Raw genomic sequence first — 22,945 nt, 5'->3', positions numbered from 1 at the left:
GAAGTATGTTCTTAGTTGGGGTTACAAATTTTGGGGGGATTTTTTTCCTATTTTCCCTTGTGAAAATGAAAAATTTAGGGTAACACCAGCATTTTAGTTAACAGGCTCACTATACCCCTTGGTATGTTCCGTGAGGGGTGTAGTTTCCAAAATGTTAGTTTTTTGCATTTATGTCAGAACCACTGTAAAATCAGCCACCCCTGTGCAAATCACCAATTTAGGTCTCAAATATACATAGTACACTCTTACTCCTGAGCCTTGTTGTGTGTCCGCATAGCATTTTATGCTCACATATGGGGTATTTCCATACTCAGGAGAAATTGGGTTACAAATTTTGGGGGTCTTTTTTTCCTTTTCACCTCTTGTGAAAATAAAAAGTATTGGGCAACACCAGAATGTTAGTGTAAATTTTTTTTATTTTTTTACACTAACAGGCTGGTGTAGACCCCAACTTTTCCTTTTCATAAAGGGTAAAAGGAGAAAAAGACCCCCAAAATTTGTAAGACATTTCCTCCCGAGTACGGAAATACCCCATTCGTGTCCCTAAACTGTTTCCTTGAAATATGCGCATTTGAGGACTAAATTAGGGATTGCATAGGGGTGGACATAGGGGTATTCTACGCCAGTGATTCCCAAACAGGGTGTCTCCAGCTGTTGCTAAACTCCCAGCATGCCTGGACACTCAGTGGCTGTCCAGAAATGCTGGGAGTTGTTGTTTTGCAATAACTGGAGGCTCCGTTTTGGAAACACTGCCGTACAATATGTTTTTCATTTTTATTGGTGGGGACAGTGTAAGGGCGTGTATATGTAGCATTTTAACCTTTATTATGTGTTAGTGTAGTATAGTGTTTTTAGGGTACATTCATACAGGCGGGGGTTTACGGTGAGTTTCCCGCTAGAAGTTTGAGCTGTGGTGGAAAATTAGCTGCAGCTCAAACTTGAAGCAGGAAACTCGCTGTAAACCCGCCAGTGTGAATGTATCCTGTACATCCACATGGTGGGGGGAGGGTGGTCAAACCTCCAGCTGTTGCAAAACTACAACTCCCAGCATGCACTGACAGACTGTGCATGCTGGGAGTTGTACTTTTGCAACAGCTGGAGGCACACTGGTTGGAAAACGTTCAGTTAGGTTCTGTTACCTAACTCAGTATTTTCCAAACAGTGTGCCTCCAGCTGTTGCAAAGGGCATGCTGGTAGATGTAGTTATACAACAGCTGGAGGTAGGAACCTAAAACTCCCAGCATGGCGAGACAGCCGTTTGCTGTTCGTGCATGCTGGGAGTTGTAATTTTGCAAGATTTAGAGCGCCACTGTTTATAAACCACCGCACAGTGATCTCAAAACTGTGGCCCTCCAGATGTTGCAAAACTACGAATCCCAGCATGCCTAGACAGCAAACTGCTGTGTGGGCATGCTGGGAGTTGTAGTTTTGCAGGATCTAGAGGGCCAAAGTTTAGGGACCACTGCACAGTGATCTCCAAACTGTAGCTCTCCAGCTGTTGCTAGGCAAATCACCGTCTTCCGAAGTCTCCACCAGGGAGCCAGCCGCATGTCATCGCCACCCGCTGCTGCCGCCACCAATGGGCGCCCCCAATGGTAAGTGACCTCCGGCGCCAATCATAGGACAGTTCCCCCGTTCTGCCCGGACTACTGTGGGTGGGCAGAACCAAACTTTAACCCCCCAGCCCCCCGATCTGCTATTGGTCTGTTACTTCTGACGGACCAACAGCAGGGATAGGAGGGGTGGCACCATTGCCACCTCACTCCTATCCCTTCAGGGGGATCATGGGTGTCTTGGACAGCCCCGATCCCCCTTATTTTCCGGGTCACCAGAAACTCGTATGACCCGGAATCGCCGCAGATCGCTAGTCTGAATTGACTGTCCAAGACCCCCCTTGATGATGTCCCGGGATGCCTGCTGAATGATTTCATGAACCACATCTGATTAAATGAAAGATTTGCAGTTCCACAAAGAGTAGGACAGTGGGGGGCGTGGGCGCTGAGAGGCACGGGCTGGAACAGGTGGTAGCTCGCCTTGCGGCAGACTGCCAGCTCGATGCTCAGCAGAATGGGTACTCAAAAATGTAAATAAATTCATGTTAAATTAAATAAAAAGTACATTAAAAAAGGTGGGGTTGCGGCGCTACTACCTAATGCAATACCTAGCTACTTCAGGAACTACTACCTAAGCTGTGCTTTGATATATTGCTGTGGGCAGTTTTTCTTTGAGACAGTTTTGATAAGTCTGCCGGTATGTTTCATTTGCAATTCAGCAACATAAAACACAGCAAAGCAGCAAAAAAATAAAAAAAATACCTTTGTTTTCTTGGGGGGGGGGGGGGGGGTCTCCTGTAAAAGAACTTAGATTCTTAATTTGCTATTGGCCACAGAACCTAGGGGATTAAAACTGCTTTGGCTACCCACTGTTGATGGTGATGCTAGACACAGCTCCTGTGCCATTCGCTGGACATACCATTATGTCTTACTGCAGAAGCTGTACGCACGTAATGGCATGTCCACATGAGAAAAGAGGTTAAAAGAGTGCAACAATTAAATATTTTTTTCAACTATCTAATAAATGAACATATGTTGGTAAATAAAGTTAATTTACTACATATCATTGGCTATGTTGTCTCAGATAAACTACCAGTTTGTTCAGGACACTTTAGTTGGGAATTTAGCCAACTCTCTTTAACTCACACTACATCTTCTTGACTATGAGGGCTCTTTGACAGTACGAAAATTCGGATTCCAGATGAAGCCGCCTCCTATTGTTTTCAATAGGAGGTTGCTGCTGAGTACACACAGCATAATGTCTGTTACAGAATTTCTACCACAGATCCAAGTCTGCCGAAATAATCCACACCAATTTGAATGGTGTGGATCCACTGTGGAAATTCAGGGAAGAAATTCCTTGCTCATTGTAAACATACCTAGTCCATCCCACATAGTGGGAGGGAGATAGATGTGGCTGAATTCCAGGCTAGAGCGTCTTGATCAGACAGGAAGTCTGTTAAAGGATGTACACCAGAAGAAAGTTCAGCCAATGAAGACCTCAAGGCAGAATGCTGCATCAAATGTTGCATCAAAAGTAGGAGTAAAGCATGGAAGATCACAGAAAGGTAGTAAGAGAATATTATTTACCAATATATGTTCATTTATCGGCAAGCGGAAAATAGGTTTCATCACCAGTCAATTTAAAGATTAGAAATTAGAATTCAGTGTGACAAATCTGCAATTTAAAAGCAACATCTAGAAAGGAGGATGAATATTTTTCATCACAATTTACTTTGTGGGTTCATACCTAAATGTACTGATTTTTAAGTGGTTAAAAGTAATGTGTCTCAAGAAAAAAATTGCAATTATGTCTGCTCATTATCTGTATAATGAAACATGATATACAACACTTTGGTTGTCATAGTAACCTAGCAAATTATACCTACAGGCTATGACACCAGCACAGTTTTATCTATTTATTTATCAAACATTATCTTTATGGGGGCTCATTCCCACTTCTGTGGTAAAATTTAAATTTAATGCAGATAAGAAATACTGATATTATTATTTTATTGCAATACAAATGTTATTATTCACAATTGTTCTGTTTTTTGGTTCTGTATTGTATCTCTTTTTTGCTCTGTATTTTGCTGAAAAACAGATGTAAAAAACAGGACAAATATGCACATGTGATCTATGCAAATATAGGACATGCTTTTGAATTTAACCTATTGATGTCTATAGGCTTTACAAGTAGGTACATTTTCAAGTAGATTCAAAAGATTTTTAAGTGAGATTTCCTATATCTTTCACATTGCTGCAACAGAAAACGCAATGGATTTTCCACATGAATCAGTGTATTCACAATGCATGGACATATCCTGAAGGTTACTTTCACATATGCCATTTTTAAAAATTTTTTGGAGCCAAAACTAGAGTTGGAGGATAATCTCTATAAAGCTACATTCACATTTGAGGTATGGTTTATATACTGTCAGAACGTATACTACAGCTTATCTGTGCCAGCTCCATTGAGTTTATTGGACTGAATGTATTTTACTAGTGGACATGATGTGTTTTAACCCCTTAAGGACCAAGGACGTACTGGTACGTCCTGAGTCTTTTCCCTTTCTATAACGCGGGGCCACGACATTAGCCGGGACCCGTGGCTAATAGCGCACGGCAGTGATCGTGGTGCCGCGCGCTATTAACCCTTTAGACGCGGCGTTCAAAGTTATAAAAATATATTGTTAATTTAACCGCACGGTCAATAGCTTACGCGCAAAAAAATTCCAAAGTCCAAAATTGTGTATTTTTGGTCACTTTTTATATCATCAAAAAAAATTAAAAGTGATCAACAAGTCCGATCAATACAAAAAGGGTACTGCTAAAAACTTCAGATCACGATGCAAAAAATGAGCCCTCATACCGACCCATACGCAGTAAAATAAAAAAGTTATAGGGGTCAGAAGATGACAATTTTAAACGTATAAATTTTCCTGCATGTAGTTATGATTTTTTTCAGAAGTATGACAAAATCAAACCTATATAAGTAGGGTATCAATCGAATGGACCTACAGAATAAAGAGAATGTGTCACTTTTACCGAAAAATTTACTGCGTAGAAACAGAAGCCCCCAAAACTTACAAAATGGCGTTTTTTTCAAAAATTTTGTATCACAATGATTTTTTTTTTCGTTTCGCCGTAGATTTTTGGGTAAAATGACTGATGTCCTTACAAAGTAGAATTGGTGGCGCAAAAAATAAGCCATCATATGGATTTTTAGGTGCAAAATGGAAAGGGTTATGATTTTTTAAAGGTAAGGAGGAAAAAACGAAAGTGCAAAAACGGAAAAACCCCTGGTCCTTAAGGGGTTAAGTCAACATACTGTTATACCAAAATGCTTATGTATATCACAAATGTAGGCTACTTTTCATATGTCAATAGAGCATAAGGCTATATTTACATTGCTTTGATTCTATACATGGGAGGTATACACTGGGAGTGTAGCCCTACAGTGGCATACTTCGGCCATTGGCCATAAAACAAATAAAAAGTATGCCATTGCTCATTGTATAGGAAATCACAGTCTGCTATACTGTCCTGCACAGTAAGAAAAATGGTATGCCAACACTGCCACCACAATGGAGACGCTCTTTGACCTTCTTTGGTCTATGGGGGCCAATGGTTATATTCGTCTTTGTGCTTTCCTGGTGTATATGCTGAGTGTGTTTATTCGAACACAGTGTGAAGCCTAATTCTTCTCTTTTTATTATTTACTGCTTGATTTGACTTCATATAAGCTTGTTTGAATGTATCTTCATTACTTTTATGTGAAGAATTTGAGGAATCACTGGGGACACCACTTGAAGCCTGTAATAAATGACTACTTACAGCTGCATGACCAGGTACAAATGGCTTGGACTCTCATAGATATCTTCCATGGCAACGATGTTCTCGTGTTTGATTCTGAGAAAATTAGAAAACAGTAAATTAGCTTCAGTGTAAATCATTAACTGTAGTGAATTTATCTACCTGAAAAAATTTGTATGATAACATGGTAACGAGAACCTCAATTGGGGAAAAGCACGCTGCAGTACAGTCAATGTTTATAGGGAATTTTATTTTCAGGTGGGATTTAGAAAAAAATTTTTTTACAACAAGCTCTTCATTCACTTTTTCTATTCCTTTTAAATCAACTCATGAACACTGTATCAAAAATGTCAGTGATTTTTGCCAGAACTACTGTATCTGAAACCATCCTTTTTGTAAAAAACTTGTAAAAAAAAACAGTAATTTTCATGCATTAATTCACACACATTTTGGTGCCATGTCACACAGGGCAGTTTTTGAGCCAAAGCTAGAAGTGGATCTAGAATGAAGGGGTGAGAAGTATAAGACTAAGTTTCCACTTTTTTTTTTTTTTTTTTTGCTAAATTTCTGTTTGGCCTTTGTTTTTGTTTTTTTCTCCTCTTTGGCGTTTTTCAGCTTTTTTGGGCTCAGTGGCAGTTTTTCATAATAGCAGTATATTGAGACTATGGTGTTTTTTTTCACAGAAATCTTTGTGTTTTTCTCCCAAAGAAGTCTATGGGAGTGAAAAAACACCATGCTATGTGGGTTTGCACATTTGCCCTTTTTTTATGCAACTTTTTTTTTTAACTTTACATTTATTTTAAAAAAAACTTAATGATGCAGTAATTTTTTTTTCTGCATTTCCATTTTTTCCTCCTCACCTTTTAAAATTCATAACTTTTCCAATTTTTCATAAAATTTCCATCTATAGGGCTTGTTGTTTGCGGGACTTATTGTATTTTGTAATGACACCACTCATTTTACCACAAAATGATATGGTATGAAATGGTATGGTAAAGCCAAAAAAAATTATTTGTGGGCCAAAATTTAAAAAAAAACAAACAAAAAAAAGCAGCTGTTATGCATTTTTTTGGGGGGGTTGCGTTTCTACGAAGTGAACCTATTCTGACCCCTATAACTTTTTTATTTTTGGGTATACAGGGCTGTATGAGGGCTCATTTTTTTTGCCCTGTGATCTGTAACTTTAACAAAAAAAAATTTTGATCACTTTTTAGGAATTTTTTTCTGCTATATGAAGTGACCAAAAAATGCACATATCTGGACTATGGTAGTTTTTTCCCATTTAACTCACTGACTGTGCATTTTGATGAACATTATATTTGAAGAATTTGCACATTTATGCATGCCACATATGTTTATTTATTTTAATTTTTTTTTACATTTTATTTATAAAATGGAAAAGGGAGGTGATTGTAACTTTTATTAGGGGTTATACACATTTATTACTTTTTTTATTATTATTTTTAAAAAAATTTTTAGTCCACATAGAGGACTATAACATGGAATCTTTTGATTCCTAACATTGATCAATGCTTTGCTATTACATGGCATTGAGCAGTGTTATCTGCACTCTGTTGCTTTAGCCTGCTAAAGCAGGCTGGAGTAACAGAAGGAAGATTGGACGGCATTTTGTTTAATTTGTCATGTTTTTTTTTTTTTATTTAAACGGGTACTCCGGTGGAAAACAAATATATTCAAATTAACCTATGCTAGAAATTTTAACAGATTTGTACATTACTTCTTTTTAAAAATCTTGAACATTCCAGCATTTTCAGTTGCTGTATACTACAAAGAAAGTTGTGTAGTTCTTTCCAGTCTGACCACTGTGATCTCTACTGACACCTCTGTCCATGTCAGGAACTGTCCAGAGCAGGTGAGGTGGTGGGGATTTGTTCCTACTCTGGAAAGTTCCTGACACGGGCAGAGATGGCATCAGAGAGCAGTGTTGTCAGACTGGAAAGAACCACACAACTTCCTCTGTAGTTCACATCAGCTGATAAGTACTGGAAGGATTAAGATTTTCAAATAGAAGTATTTCACAAATCTTCAATGCAGTAGAGAATAGAATAACATCGGCACTCACCGGTCTTCTCTTAAAAAAGGCTTCTTTATTGATACATACTCACAACATGAAATGCAGTAAGGGAGAGGGACCCGTGCAGGGGGGGTACGTGGTAGGCGACAGATTCTGTTTCACTCGTTATACGAGCTTCATCCGGCCATATCTACCTGGATTTCTGTGCTGCTTCTTATACAGGTGGGTGGCCAATCGTGAATGCTCTGGACCGCCCTCTTCTTTTGATGCACCTGGTGAGTTCTCGTTAGAGTCTCACCATTGGCTAACCATCGCCATTTTTGTAAGTGCATCAGTATAAGAAAGCATATACTAAGACATGTGCATGTTAAAAACTGAAAATTTAAAAACATGGTGCATAATCAATTTTATCATTCAATCCGAGGGGACCAGCTGCTGCTGTTTGTATGATCCAATATGTTTCTCTTTGCAAGAGGTATTGATCCAGGCTTATCCCCGGTTTGGGTTTAACCTTTTCTATCCCGGAGAATTTTAGATGATCCAATTGTCCCTTGTGGGCTTCCATCATATGGGCAATAAGACGCGGTGCTCCTTTCAAGGTACGGAACGAATAAAGATGTTCCCTAATACGAGCACATAATTGTCTTATAGTTTTGCCGATATAATAGAACCCACATGGGCAATAGATGACATATACCACAAATTTAGTTCTACAAGTAATAAGATCAGTTACTGTGTGCGTAATTGCGCCTAATCTCATAGTTTTTAATTTGTTGGTTTCGTAATTGATGCACTTTCCTTTGTATTATCTAACAGTACATTTATGTATGGAGACAGTTGGTATAGACAGGACACCAGGACCCCGATGGGCACCCCGGTGTCCTGTACATACGCAAACCTCTTTTTGGCTGAATTTGAGAGGCAGTATATTTACTCCTCCATGAATCCATACATCGGGCATTTAAAATTCTATGCCCGTTATGTGGACGACATATTAATAGCTTGGGCAGGGGCCGAGTCACAATTTGACAGTTACGTTAGACACTTAAATGAAGTGAATACAATGAACCTTGCCTTTACGTCTCAATTTGGGGGATCATCTATCGAATTTTTAGATGTTAAATTGATTATTAATGGAAATAAGATTGTGAGCGAAGGACATAGAAAAGATATGTCCAGGAATACCCTTCTTCACTATCACAGCTCTCACCCAGCATCAGTGAAGAAGGGTATTCCCTACGGACAATTTATTCGTCTAAGGCGGAATAATGCCCAAGATGAAACATTTAATATGCAAGCCGATGATTTACAGAAAAGACTCATAGAAAGACAGTATCCCATGCAGTTAATAAAAGAAGGTAGAGAAAGAACTACAAAAATGCAACGGGTTAATCTATTAAAAAATAAAAATAAGAATAAGACACACACATTAGAACAGAAACGTTTCACTTTCACCTTTCAGAATACACCTTTGAATAGAACTATAGAACAGGCAGTTAGACGGAATTGGCATATAATAGAGAGTGATGCAGAATTGAAAGAAGTAGCTAGTAAAAAACCATTGATTTCATACAGAAAAAATAAAACTATAGGTGACATTTTGAAAAAACAAATAAAAACTAAGAAAAATACAGAAAATACATGGCTGGAGAAATGTACCCCGAAAGGGAATTTTGCATGTAAGTCATGTAGTTTTTGTAAGTATAACGCTGAATTAAAAACTATGAGATTAGGCGCAATTACTCACACAGTAACTGATCTTATTACTTGTAGAACTAAATTTGTGGTATATGTCATCTATTGCCCATGTGGGTTCTATTATATCGGCAAAACTATAAGACAATTATGTGCTCGTATTAGGGAACATCTTTATTCGTTCCGTACCTTGAAAGGAGCACCGCGTCTTATTGCCCATATGATGGAAGCCCACAAGGGACAATTGGATCATCTAAAATTCTCCGGGATAGAAAAGGTTAAACCCAAACCGGGGATAAGCCTGGATCAATACCTCTTGCAAAGAGAAACATATTGGATCATACAAACAGCAGCAGCTGGTCCCCTCGGATTGAATGATAAAATTGATTATGCACCATGTTTTTAAATTTTCAGTTTTTAACATGCACATGTCTTAGTATATGCTTTCTTATACTGATGCACTTACAAAAATGGCGATGGTTAGCCAATGGTGAGACTCTAACGAGAACTCACCAGGTGCATCAAAAGAAGAGGGCGGTCCAGAGCATTCACGATTGGCCACCCACCTGTATAAGAAGCAGCACAGAAATCCAGGTAGATATGGCCGGATGAAGCTTGTATAACGAGTGAAACAGAATCTGTCGCCTACCACGTACCCCCCCTGCACGGGTCCCTCTCCCTTACTGCATTTCATGTTGTGAGTATGTATCAATAAAGAAGCCTTTTTTAAGAGAAGACCGGTGAGTGCCGATGTTATTCTATTCTCTACTGCATTGAAGATTTATACTTTGCTGAAACGTCAGAGCACCACCATATCTCTATCGGTTTATCCAAGTCACACGCCCGCCGTACAATCCAGCCTAGCCAATAGGAGCAGTGCCGAATATTACATCTTCTCTTTGCTCTTTGATTGTGAATTCCTTTGTATTCAGAGCACGCTACCATGGCAGAATCCATGCCACAAAACATGGATATGGAATCAGACGGGATGTTGACATATTTGGAAAACCTAATACTCACTGGGAGAGAGGATCCGGGGGGGGGTATTTCCTGGAATGCAATACCAGGGATGACATTGAGCTTATAGATGTGAAGTCCCTGGAGCATCGCATAACTAATCTATCCGAAAAAGAAATCAACATCTTCTGGACGATTAACTCGCTGCAGTCGTACGTCCAATGTGATAGGTCTCCAAGAGGACTTAGAGCCTACAAAGTCCCGGCACAATTTAATGATGATCCCATTTTTATCAATATTTGGAAACAAGCTCATCATGAACATTCTATGAGACTCCTACAAATAGTTCTAACAAGAAGAAGAATCGAACAGGATAAAATTAACGAAGATCTGGTCAAAGTGAAAAATGAATATATTAAAAGAGCCACAGATGAACAAAAAAGCTCTTTTTACTCCAAGTTACAACTTAAACTCACTGCATTACAAGAAGAAGTCAAGAACAAGAAACGAGAGAAATTTTTACGTGATAAAACGGACTATGATCAAGATAACGAATTTCAATGGCACCAGAAGAAAAATGTACCTTATAGTGCGACCAAATCTTATTCACAAAGAAGATTATCGCAGCAATTCGTTAAAAAACGCACTGAGAATGTGAATAAAGAGAAATCTTGTAAGAAACAGCAAGAATATCCTTCTAAGAATAAAAACGAAGCAGTCCCTTTAGAAGCAGTAAACACACAAGAAGAGGGAGATCAAAAAAATCTCAAGGATCCAAAGAAAAGAAAAACCACAGTCTGAACAGGACAGATGCATGTATTGAATCAAATGTCATTAATCTTACATCAGAGACTCTTGATCCAGCAATGGACACTCTCTTATCTAAAGGTCTAAGTTATGGACTGGTTGAGAAATTTAACCCAGTCTCCTTTGAGATCGACTTAGCGCGATCCCTTAGAGACATCAACCTTTTCAAGTTTTTCCAAAATAAAAAAATACTAGAGCACGACCAATGTGAAGCAGATTTACCGGTAGAAACAAATAATTTAGGTTTTTTTCCTAAAGAATGTACCCAAGTAGAAATAGAATGTTTAGAGATGTTAGCTAATGAATTCAGCGAACCGAATAATGAATGTGGGTCAAAAGCTGTCTATTTTTCTAAAGGAAAGAGATCCAGGTTTAACCCCCCGATTTTTCCGGGGAGTAGCCTGGACCTGTTTCAAAACGCAGTCATGCAAGACGTTAAGTCTATAATGTACAAAGAAGCCCCACAGAATTTATCGGCAGATGAAACTAAGGCACTTAACATTTTGAAAAATAGGGAAGATTTACAGGTGGTTCGAGCGGACAAAGGTGGGGCAGTGGTTGTAATGTATAAATCTATGTATATAGCCGAAGCCGAAAGGCAACTTCAGGACACCGCTACCTACACCATGTTAAAATCCGACCCCACAAGTAGAATCCTCTCAAAATTAACGTCTTTTCTTCATTCAGCAGTCGCGAAAGGTACCTTATCTAAAAAGAATGCAGAACGTTTGATTCCAGATACCCCTAAGCCAGCTACCTGGTATCATTTACCTAAAGTTCATAAAGGACAGATCCCCACCCCCGGGACGACCTATCGTCTCAGGAGTGGGGTCTGTCACTGAACACCTTTCTCATTACTTGGAATGGCTATTGAGCCCTATGCTGAAGGCCATACCTGCATACATAAATGATACTTTACACCTTTTACAAATGATGGAAGATTTGAATTGGGAGAGGGAGTGGAAGCTGTGTTCAATAGATGTTGTCAGCCTGTACACCCGTATTCCACATGATACGGGTGTGCAGGCTGTCAAGAAAGGACTAAGAAGGTCCAATAAGTCAGAAGAATTTGTTGGTTTCGTAATTGATGCACTTTCCTTTGTATTATCTAACAGTACATTTATGTATGGAGACAGTTGGTATAGACAGGACACCGGGACCCCGATGGGCACCCCGGTGTCCTGTACATACGCAAACCTCTTTTTGGCTGAATTTGAGAGGCAGTATATTTACTCCTCCATGAATCCATACATCGGGCATTTGAAATTCTATGCCCGTTATGTGGACGACATATTAATAGCTTGGGCAGGGACCGAGTCACAATTTGACAGTTTCGTTAGACACTTAAATGAAGTGAATACAATGAACCTTGCCTTTACGTCTCAATTTGGGGGATCATCTATCGAATTTTTAGATGTTAAATTGATTATTAATGGAAATAAGATTGTGAGCGAAGGACATAGAAAAGATATGTCCAGGAATACCCTTCTTCACTATCACAGCTCTCACCCAGCATCAGTGAAGAAGGGTATTCCCTACGGACAATTTATTCGTCTAAGGCGGAATAATGCCCAAGATGAAACATTTAATATGCAAGCCGATGATTTACAGAAAAGACTCATAGAAAGACAGTATCCCATGCAGTTAATAAAAGAAGGTAGAGAAAGAACTACAAAAATGCAACGGGTTAATCTATTAAAAAATAAAAATAAGAATAAGACACACACATTAGAACAGAAACGTTTCACTTTCACCTTTCAGAATACACCTTTGAATAGAACTATAGAACAGGCAGTTAGACGGAATTGGCATATAATAGAGAGTGATGCAGAATTGAAAGAAGTAGCTAGTAAAAAACCATTGATTTCATACAGAAAAAATAAAACTATAGGTGACATTTTGAAAAAACAAATAAAAACTAAGAAAAATACAGAAAATACATGGCTGGAGAAATGTACCCCGAAAGGGAATTTTGCATGTAAGTCATGTAGTTTTTGTAAGTATAACGCTGAATTAAAAACTATGAGATTAGGCGCAATTACGCACACAGTAACTGATCTTATTACTTGTAGAACTAAATTTGTGGTATATGTCATCTATTGCCCATGTGGGTTCTATTATATCGGCAAAACTATAAGACAATTATGTGCTCGTATTAGGGAACATCTTTATTCGTTCCGTACCTTGAAAGGAGCACCGCGTCTTATTGCCCATATGATGGAAGCCCACAAGGGACAATTGGATCATCTAAAATTCTCCGGGATAGAAAAGGTTAAACCCAAACCGGGGATAAGCCTGGATCAATACCTCTTGCAAAGAGAAACATATTGGATCATACAAACAGCAGCAGCTGGTCCCCTCGGATTGAATGATAAAATTGATTATGCACCATGTTTTTAAATTTTCAGTTTTTAACATGCACATGTCTTAGTATATGCTTTCTTATACTGATGCACTTACAAAAATGGCGATGGTTAGCCAATGGTGAGACTCTAACGAGAACTCACCAGGTGCATCAAAAGAAGAGGGCGGTCCAGAGCATTCACGATTGGCCACCCACCTGTATAAGAAGCAGCACAGAAATCCAGGTAGATATGGCCGGATGAAGCTCGTATAACGAGTGAAACAGAATCTGTCGCCTACCACGTACCCCCCCTGCACGGGTCCCTCTCCCTTACTGCATTTCATGTTGTGAGTATGTATCAATAAAGAAGCCTTTTTTAAGAGAAGACCGGTGAGTGCCGATGTTATTCTATTCTCTACTGCATTGAAGATTTATACTTTGCTGAAACGTCAGAGCACCACCATATCTCTATCGGTTTATCCAAGTCACACGCCCGCCGTACAATCCAGCCTAGCCAATAGGAGCAGTGCCGAATATTACATCTTCTCTTTGCTCTTTGATTGTGAATTCCTTTGTATTCAGAGCACGCTACCATGGCAGAATCCATGCCACAAAACATGGATATGGAATCAGACGGGATGTTGACATATTTGGAAAACCTAATACTCACTGGGAGAGAGGATCCGGGGGGGGTATTTCCTGGAATGCAATACCAGGGATGACATTGAGCTTATAGATGTGAAGTCCCTGGAGCATCGCATAACTAATCTATCCGAAAAAGAAATCAACATCTTCTGGACGATTAACTCGCTGCAGTCGTACGTCCAATGTGATAGGTCTCCAAGAGGACTTAGAGCCTACAAAGTCCCGGCACAATTTAATGATGATCCCATTTTTATCAATATTTGGAAACAAGCTCATCATGAACATTCTATGAGACTCCTACAAATAGTTCTAACAAGAAGAAGAATCGAACAGGATAAAATTAACGAAGATCTGGTCAAAGTGAAAAATGAATATATTAAAAGAGCCACAGATGAACAAAAAAGCTCTTTTTACTCCAAGTTACAACTTAAACTCACTGCATTACAAGAAGAAGTCAAGAACAAGAAACGAGAGAAATTTTTACGTGATAAAACGGACTATGATCAAGATAACGAATTTCAATGGCACCAGAAGAAAAATGTACCTTATAGTGCGACCAAATCTTATTCACAAAGAAGATTATCGCAGCAATTCGTTAAAAAACGCACTGAGAATGTGAATAAAGAGAAATCTTGTAAGAAACAGCAAGAATATCCTTCTAAGAATAAAAACGAAGCAGTCCCTTTAGAAGCAGTAAACACACAAGAAGAGGGAGATCAAAAAAATCTCAAGGATCCAAAGAAAAGAAAAACCACAGTCTGAACAGGACAGATGCATGTATTGAATCAAATGTCATTAATCTTACATCAGAGACTCTCGATCCAGCAATGGACACTCTCTTATCTAAAGGTCTAAGTTATGTACTGGTTGAGAAATTTAACCCAGTCTCCTTTGAGATCGACTTAGCGCGATCCCTTAGAGACATCAACCTTTTCAAGTTTTTCCAAAATAAAAAAATACTAGAGCACGACCAATGTGAAGCAGATTTACCGGTAGAAACAAATAATTTAGGTTTTTTTCCTAAAGAATGTACCCAAGTAGAAATAGAATGTTTAGAGATGTTAGCTAATGAATTCAGCGAACCGAATAATGAATGTGGGTCAAAAGCTGTCTATTTTTCTAAAGGAAAGAGATCCAGGTTTAACCCCCCGATTTTTCCGGGGAGTAGCCTGGACCTGTTTCAAAACGCAGTCATGCAAGACGTTAAGTCTATAATGTACAAAGAAGCCCCACAGAATTTATCGGCAGATGAAACTAAGGCACTTAACATTTTGAAAAATAGGGAAGATTTACAGGTGGTTCGAGCGGACAAAGGTGGGGCAGTGGTTGTAATGTATAAATCTATGTATATAGCCGAAGCCGAAAGGCAACTTCAGGACACCGCTACCTACACCATGTTAAAATCCGACCCCACAAGTAGAATCCTCTCAAAATTAACGTCTTTTCTTCATTCAGCAGTCGCGAAAGGTACCTTATCTAAAAAGAATGCAGAACGTTTGATTCCAGATACCCCTAAGCCAGCTACCTGGTATCATTTACCTAAAGTTCATAAAGGACAGATCCCCACCCCCGGGACGACCTATCGTCTCAGGAGTGGGGTCTGTCACTGAACACCTTTCTCATTACTTGGAATGGCTATTGAGCCCTATGCTGAAGGCCATACCTGCATACATAAATGATACTTTACACCTTTTACAAATGATGGAAGATTTGAATTGGGAGAGGGAGTGGAAGCTGTGTTCAATAGATGTTGTCAGCCTGTACACCCGTATTCCACATGATACGGGTGTGCAGGATGTCAAGGAAGGACTAAGAAGGTCCAATAAGTCAGAAGAATTTGTTGGTTTCGTAATTGATGCACTTTCCTTTGTATTATCTAACAGTACATTTATGTATGGAGACAGTTGGTATAGACAGGACACCGGGACCCTGATGGGCACCCCGGTGTCCTGTACATACGCAAACCTCTTTTTGGCTGAATTTGAGAGGCAGTATATTTACTCCTCCATGAATCCATACATCGGGCATTTGAAATTCTATGCCCGTTATGTGGACGACATATTAATAGCTTGGGCAGGGACCGAGTCACAATTTGACAGTTTCGTTAGACACTTAAATGAAGTGAATACAATGAACCTTGCCTTTACGTCTCAATTTGGGGGATCATCTATCGAATTTTTTGATGTTAAATTGATTATTAATGGAAATAAGATTGTGAGCGAAGGACATAGAAAAGATATGTCCAGGAATACCCTTCTTCACTATCACAGCTCTCACCCAGCATCAGTGAAGAAGGGTATTCCCTACGGACAATTTATTCGTCTAAGGCGGAATAATGCCCAAGATGAAACATTTAATATGCAAGCCGATGATTTACAGAAAAGACTCATAGAAAGACAGTATCCCATGCAGTTAATAAAAGAAGGTAGAGAAAGAACTACAAAAATGCAACGGGTTAATCTATTAAAAAATAAAAATAAGAGTAAGACACACACATTAGAACAGAAACGTTTCACTTTCACCTTTCAGAATACACCTTTGAATAGAACTATAGAACAGGCAGTTAGACGGAATTGGCATATAATAGAGAGTGATGCAGAATTGAAAGAAGTAGCTAGTAAAAAACCATTGATTTCATACAGAAAAAATAAAACTATAGGTGACATTTTGAAAAAACAAATAAAAACTAAGAAAAATACAGAAAATACATGGCTGGAGAAATGTACCCCGAAAAGGAATTTTGCATGTAAGTCATGTAGTTTTTGTAAGTATAACGCTGAATTAAAAACTATGAGATTAGGCGCAATTACGCACACAGTAACTGATCTTATTACTTGTAGAACTAAATTTGTGGTATATGTCATCTATTGCCCATGTGGGTTCTATTATATCGGCAAAACTATAAGACAATTATGTGCTCGTATTAGGGAACATCTTTATTCGTTCCGTACCTTGAAAGGAGCACCGCGTCTTATTGCCCATATGATGGAAGCCCACAAGGGACAATTGGATCATCTAAAATTCTCCGGGATAGAAAAGGTTAAACCCAAACCGGGGATAAGCCTGGATCAATACCTCTTGCAAAGAGAAACATATTGGATCATACAAACAGCAGCAGCTGGTCCCCTCGGATTGAATGATAAAATTGATTATGCACCATGTTTTAAATTTTCAGTTTTTAACATGCACATGTCTTAGTATATGCTTTCTTATACTGATGCACTCACAAAAATGGCGATGGTTAGCCAATGGTGAGACTCTAACGAGAACTCACCAGGTGCATCAAAAGAAGAGGGCGGTCCAGAACATTCACGATTGGCCACCCACCTGTATAAGAAGCAGCACAGAAATCCAGGTAGATATGGCCGGATGAAGCTCGTATAACGAGTGAAACAGAATCTGTCGCCTACCACGTACCCCCCCTGCACGGGTCCCTCTCCCTTACTGCATTTCATGTTGTGAGTATGTATCAATAAAGAAGCCTTTTTTAAGAGAAGACCGGTGAGTGCCGATGTTATTCTATTCTCTACTGCATTGAAGATTTATACTTTGCTGAAACGTCAGAGCACCACCATATCTCTATCGGTTTATCCAAGTCACACGCCCGCCGTACAATCCAGCCTAGCCAATAGGAGCAGTGCCGAATATTACATCTTCTCTTTGCTATTTCACAAATCTGTTTAACTTTCTGGCACCAGTTGGTTTGAATGCATTTGTTTTCCATCGGAGTACCCCTTTAATTTTTAGTTATATGTATTTTTTCTATTATATATGTTAATGTTTTTTTAAACATATTTTTCTTTTTTATATTATTTTAACTTAAAGGGGTTCTCCGGTGCTTACACATCTTATCCCCTATCCAAAGGATAGGGGATAAGATGCCTGATCGCGGGAGTCCCGCAGCTGGGGACGCCCGCGATCATGCACGCGGCACCCCGTTAGTAATCAGTCCCCGGAGCGTGTTCGCTCCGGGTCTGATTACGGGCGACTACAGGGCCGGCGGTGTGTGACGTCACGCCTCCGCCCCCGTGTGATGTCACGCTCCGCCCCTCAATGCAAGCCTATGGGAGGGGGCGTCGGGATTCAGGGACCATGCGCTCATGGCCGGTGCTTGCGGCCGGAGCGCAGTGTGTGACAATATTTTAATAGCAAGGACATTTCCACATGCAGTGATATCAAATATGAATTTTTTTTACAATTTAGATTTATTTATTTATTTAAAAAAATTGGAAACAGATGGTGATCAATTTCTGGGATTTTTGACTATATGTGCAATATATTACAATACTATTTTATTTACGTATACTGTTTTATTGGTACACTGCTTGTATAGTCTGCCTATGACAGGCTGTACTAAGGGATCTAATACGACAGTCAAGCAGTCCTTCATGAGGCCCTGGCTGCCATGACAACTGATCAGCACTCTGTAATTGTGTGGCTGGGGTTCCAATCGGAAACCAGACCAGACCGTCACCTGTTTAACAACTCCTTGCTAATGACCATGGCATTTAGGGAGTTAAATCACTTGCAATGGACTGTTTTCTGATGACAGCTGGGTGCAACTTCAGAGGCTCTTAAAAACTTCATACACATACATACATACTATATAGTATGCCATACATGTACATCAAATGTTGGGAAGAAGTCTTTAGTGAAATATGAAATGCACATTTTAAAAAATGTTCACGTTTGTGACATAAAGTACAATGTTTCATGCAAATATAATCTCAGATGCAGTCCAAAATTTTTGGCATATAAAATGACACGTGTCAGGGGCTATGTCCACAAGGCCAGAACTGGATCCTAATGGGATTAAGGTATTCAAGTAAACTATATTTGTTGCTTTTATTTTCAATAAATTTACACATTTAAATAAAGACAGACAATGTAAGAGTGTTAAAAAAAAATTGCATCGTGAGAAGATGTAGACAGTCCTATGGAGCTAAACACAAATAAGATAAATGGATCACAGCCCACTGTATAAAATATGCTAATGTGTACCAGTTACAGTCCTGAAGTATAATAAAGTTTGTTTACGATGGCCTAAGCCTAACTGGCAGGCATATACTGATCCAAACATGCTTTCACTCATTTTATGTTAGTTAGGAGAAAACTATTTGCCCATATTCTGTGTATAGCTGAAAGGGTAAGATATATGCAGTGGTCTAGCCACAAGTGCAGCAGGGTAATCTTGTTATGGGTAAGAATCAATACAAGAGAAATAAATCTTCCATAAAAAAGAGAAGAGCTGTAGTAGGTAACTTAAGGGAACAAAAAGCAGTGACTATTTTTAAACACAATGGAGAATATAATATACTTTACTACTGAATTGTCGATTTTAATTCTTACATCAAATTTCAATATATACTATATAGATGTTATTTATCTGACATATCAATGAAAAACAAATAAATAAACAGACTAGTCAGTTTACTTAACAGAAATCATTTTATTGTTTTATTCATGGTCCATGGTCGCTCACACAGTAAACCGGCATGCACTCTCTAGCTGCCCATTATTTCCTAAGTTTCCCTTGAGATCTTTTTTGTCTACAATAAACACACAATAAGATGTTCTTCTGTGTACAGCCTGCACATAAGGTATCTTGCCACAAATTCATAATTTCATGAATCTGCACCATAGTAAACCAGCCTGTGTAGGCCCTCCACAGTAGAGTCTGATCTAATAAGACTGCACCTAAATCTGCAATGGCATTTGTTCCGGTAACTGTGCACCACTGCTAGTAACCAAAGTGCTTGAAGCACAACATAGACTTTAAAGGGGTACTCCGCCCCTAGACATCTTATCTCCTATCCAAAGGTAGCTGGCGCTGGGACCCCCGCGTACTCTGTGCAGCACCCGGCATTCGTGGCCACGCCGGACATCATGGCCACGCCCCTTGTGACATCACACCATGCCCCCTCAATGTCAGTCTATGGGAGGGGGTGTGGCAGGTCCCCCGGATCAGACATCTTATCCCCTAACCTTTGGATAGGGGTTAAGATATCTAGGGGTGGCGTACCCCTTTACGCTTTAAGCTCTGATATCAAATAATTCCTAAAAGGAAAAGTGCCCAATGTTCCACACATCTTCTTAAAGACTATAACTTTGCAACTCTGTGCCAAAGTAATATTTTGAACTTAAATTCCACACAGATACATTAAGTAAAGTTAGACATTGTTTGCAAGTTACCATAGTACCTGGACACTTTCTTATTGCATTCAACACCATGAGTACAACCCCAGGCACTATGCCAAAAGTACCCTTATTTTCAGAGGTTACACAGGCTCACAGAGCATCCACCAGATTAGAAAGACCACCCAAAGGGACTACTACCCTCAGATGACTTGGACTACTCCACCTATCCTCCTCGTGGGTACCACAACAGTAGCTTCCATTTCTTAATGTATTTTATCCAGGCTGCTACTTCCATGAAGTGGGCAGTCTGTTGTTACAGAACGATATCACCAACCTTTCCCACCACATTTACTTGCACTCACACATCTGCCAAAAATTTCAAACCTATAAGCAACAGCATTTTTGCTACTTGTGATCATACCTTATTATAGATATTAGTAACAGATGTCATACTATAGTTTACTCCTTTCGCCCATAAGGCTTAGGCTTTGGATTTCTTCACACATACATTTTGCACCGTATTTTTCTAAACCGAAAAAATGCCCCAAAAACTGCTCTCCCTCCTGATGCAGTTTGTGTGGTGTTTATTCCCCTGAAAGTGTATGTTAGTATATGATGTTTTCTTTATTTAATTTTTACCTACATTTCTCATAACAAGTCATGTGATTCCTTGATCGTGTGATTTATGGTGGGAAAAAGACAAGACTAATTTGCAGTGGTATGGGACTGCACAACTCCTGGCACCAGGTAAGTGGTATATATGTATATTGCACACTTGTATGTTTTTTCATTTCCTTTAAGATTAATGAAACCATTTTTTTTTTGTCACAGAAATATCTGTAGCAAATCAGACATGTGAGAATATGTCTGGCACTTTTAATATACAAATATGGACACCTAAATCCATAACTCCTTAAGGACCCAGCCAATTTTCACTGTAGGACCCGGCCATTTTTTGCACATCTGACCACTGTCACTTTAAACATTAATAACTCTGGGATGCTTTTACCTTTCATTCTAATTCCGAAATAGTTTTTTTTGTGACATATTCAACTTTATGTTAGTGATAACATTTTGTCGATACTTGCATCATTTCTTGGTGAAAAATTCCAAAATTTGATGAAAAAATTGAAAATTTTGAATTTTTTTTTAACTTTGAAGCTCTCTGATAATAAGGACAATGAATATTCCAAATAAGTTATATATTGATTCACATATACAATATATCTACTTTATATTTTCATCATAAAGTTGGCATGTTTTTACTTTTGGAAGACATCAGATGGCTTCAAAGTATTGCAGCAATTTTCCAATTTTTCACAACATTTTCAAAATCGAAATTTTTCAGGGACCAGTTCTGTTTTGAAGTGGATTTGAAGGGCTTTCATATTAGATATACCCCATAAATGACCCCATTATAAAAACTGCACCCCTCAAAGTATTCAAAATGACATTCAAATGTTTTGTTAACCCTTTAGTTGTTTCACGGAAATAGCAGCAAATTGAAGGAGAAAATTCAAAATCTTCATTTTTTACACTGGCATGTTCTTGTAGACCCAGTTTTTGAATTTTTACAAGGGGTAAAAGGAGAGAAATATTCCTAAAATGTGTAACCCAATTTCTCTTGAGTAAGGAAGTACCTCATATGTGTATGTCAAGTGTTCAGCGGGCGCAGTAGAGGGCTCAGAAGGGAAGGAGCGACAATGGGATTTTGGAGAGTGAGTTTTTCTGAAATGGCTTTTGGGTGGCATGTCACATTTAGGAAGCCCCTATGGTGCCAGAACAGCAAAAGAAACCCCACATGGCATGCATACTATTTTTGGAAACTAAACCCCTCAAGGCACATAACAAGGGGTCCAGTGAGCCTTAACACCCCACAGGTGTTTGACGACTTTTGATTAAAGTTGGATGTGTAAATATTTTTTTTATTTTTTTTTTCACTAAAATGCTAGTTTTCCCTCAAATTAAAATTTTTTAGAAGGGAAAATAGGACAAAATGCCCCCCAAAATTTGTAACCCCATCTCTTCTGAGTATGGAAATACCCCATGTTAGGAAGTAAAATGCTTTGCGGGCAACTACAATGCTCAGAAGAGAAGGAGTCACATTTGGCTTTTGAAAAGCAAATTTTGCTGAAATGGTTTTTGGGGGGCATGTCCCATTTAGGGTGCCAGGACAGTAAAAAAAAAAACACATGGCATACTATTTTGGAAACTACACCCCTCAAGCCACGTAACAAGGGGTCCAGTGAGCCTTAACACCCCACATGGGTTTGACGACTTTTAGCACAAAAATGCTAGTTTTCCCTCAAATTTCAAATTTTTACAAGGGATAATAGGACAAAATGCCCCCCAAAATTTGTAACCCCATTTCTTCTGAGTATGGAAATACCCCATGTGTAGACGTCAAGTGCTCTGCTGGCAAACTTGAATGCTCAGAAGAGAAGGCGTGCCATTGAGCTTTTTGAAAGAGAATTTGTTTGGAATGGAAGTTGGGGGCCATGTGCGTTTACAAAGCCCACGTGGTGCCATAACAGTGGACCCCCCACATGTGACCCCATTTTGGAAACTACACCCCTCAAATAATTTAATTAGGGGTGCAGTGAGTATTTACACCCCACTGACGTTTTTCAGATCTATGGAACAGTGGGCTGTGCAAATGAAAAATTAAATTCTTCATTTCCACGGATTACTGTTCTAAAAATCTGTCAGACACCTGTGGGGCGTAAATGCTCACTGTACCCCTTATTACATTACGTGAGGGGTGTAGTTTCCAAAATGGGGTCACATGTGGGGGGGGGGGTCCATTGTTCTGGCACTATTGGGGCTTTGTAAACACACGTGGCCTTCAATTCCGGACAAATTTTCTCTTCAAAATCCCAATGGCGCTCCTTCTCTTCTGAGCATTGTAATTCACCCGCAGAGCACTTTACATCCACACATGGGGTAAGTTCTTAC

At 39.1% G+C, this 22,945-nt stretch overlaps 1 protein-coding gene across 3 annotated transcripts in view; it reads right to left on the bottom strand.

The window, feature by feature from the left end:
• CAMK1D (calcium/calmodulin dependent protein kinase ID) overlaps nucleotides 1–22,945 on the bottom strand; it is a 437,751-nt gene that overhangs the window by 172,422 nt on the left and 242,384 nt on the right. For all 3 annotated transcript variants that reach the window (XM_056573326.1, XM_056573327.1, XM_056573328.1), the window contains one exon: nucleotides 5,391–5,465. In XM_056573326.1, coding sequence (XP_056429301.1) covers nucleotides 5,391–5,465 — 75 coding nt within the window. The remainder of the gene's footprint in view (nucleotides 1–5,390; nucleotides 5,466–22,945) is intronic.

This window comes from Hyla sarda, chromosome 4 (assembly GCF_029499605.1).
Source record: "Hyla sarda isolate aHylSar1 chromosome 4, aHylSar1.hap1, whole genome shotgun sequence".
In the NCBI taxonomy this organism is placed as follows: Eukaryota; Metazoa; Chordata; class Amphibia; order Anura; family Hylidae; genus Hyla; species Hyla sarda.
This window is presented reverse-complemented; position numbering and strand designations above follow the sequence as displayed.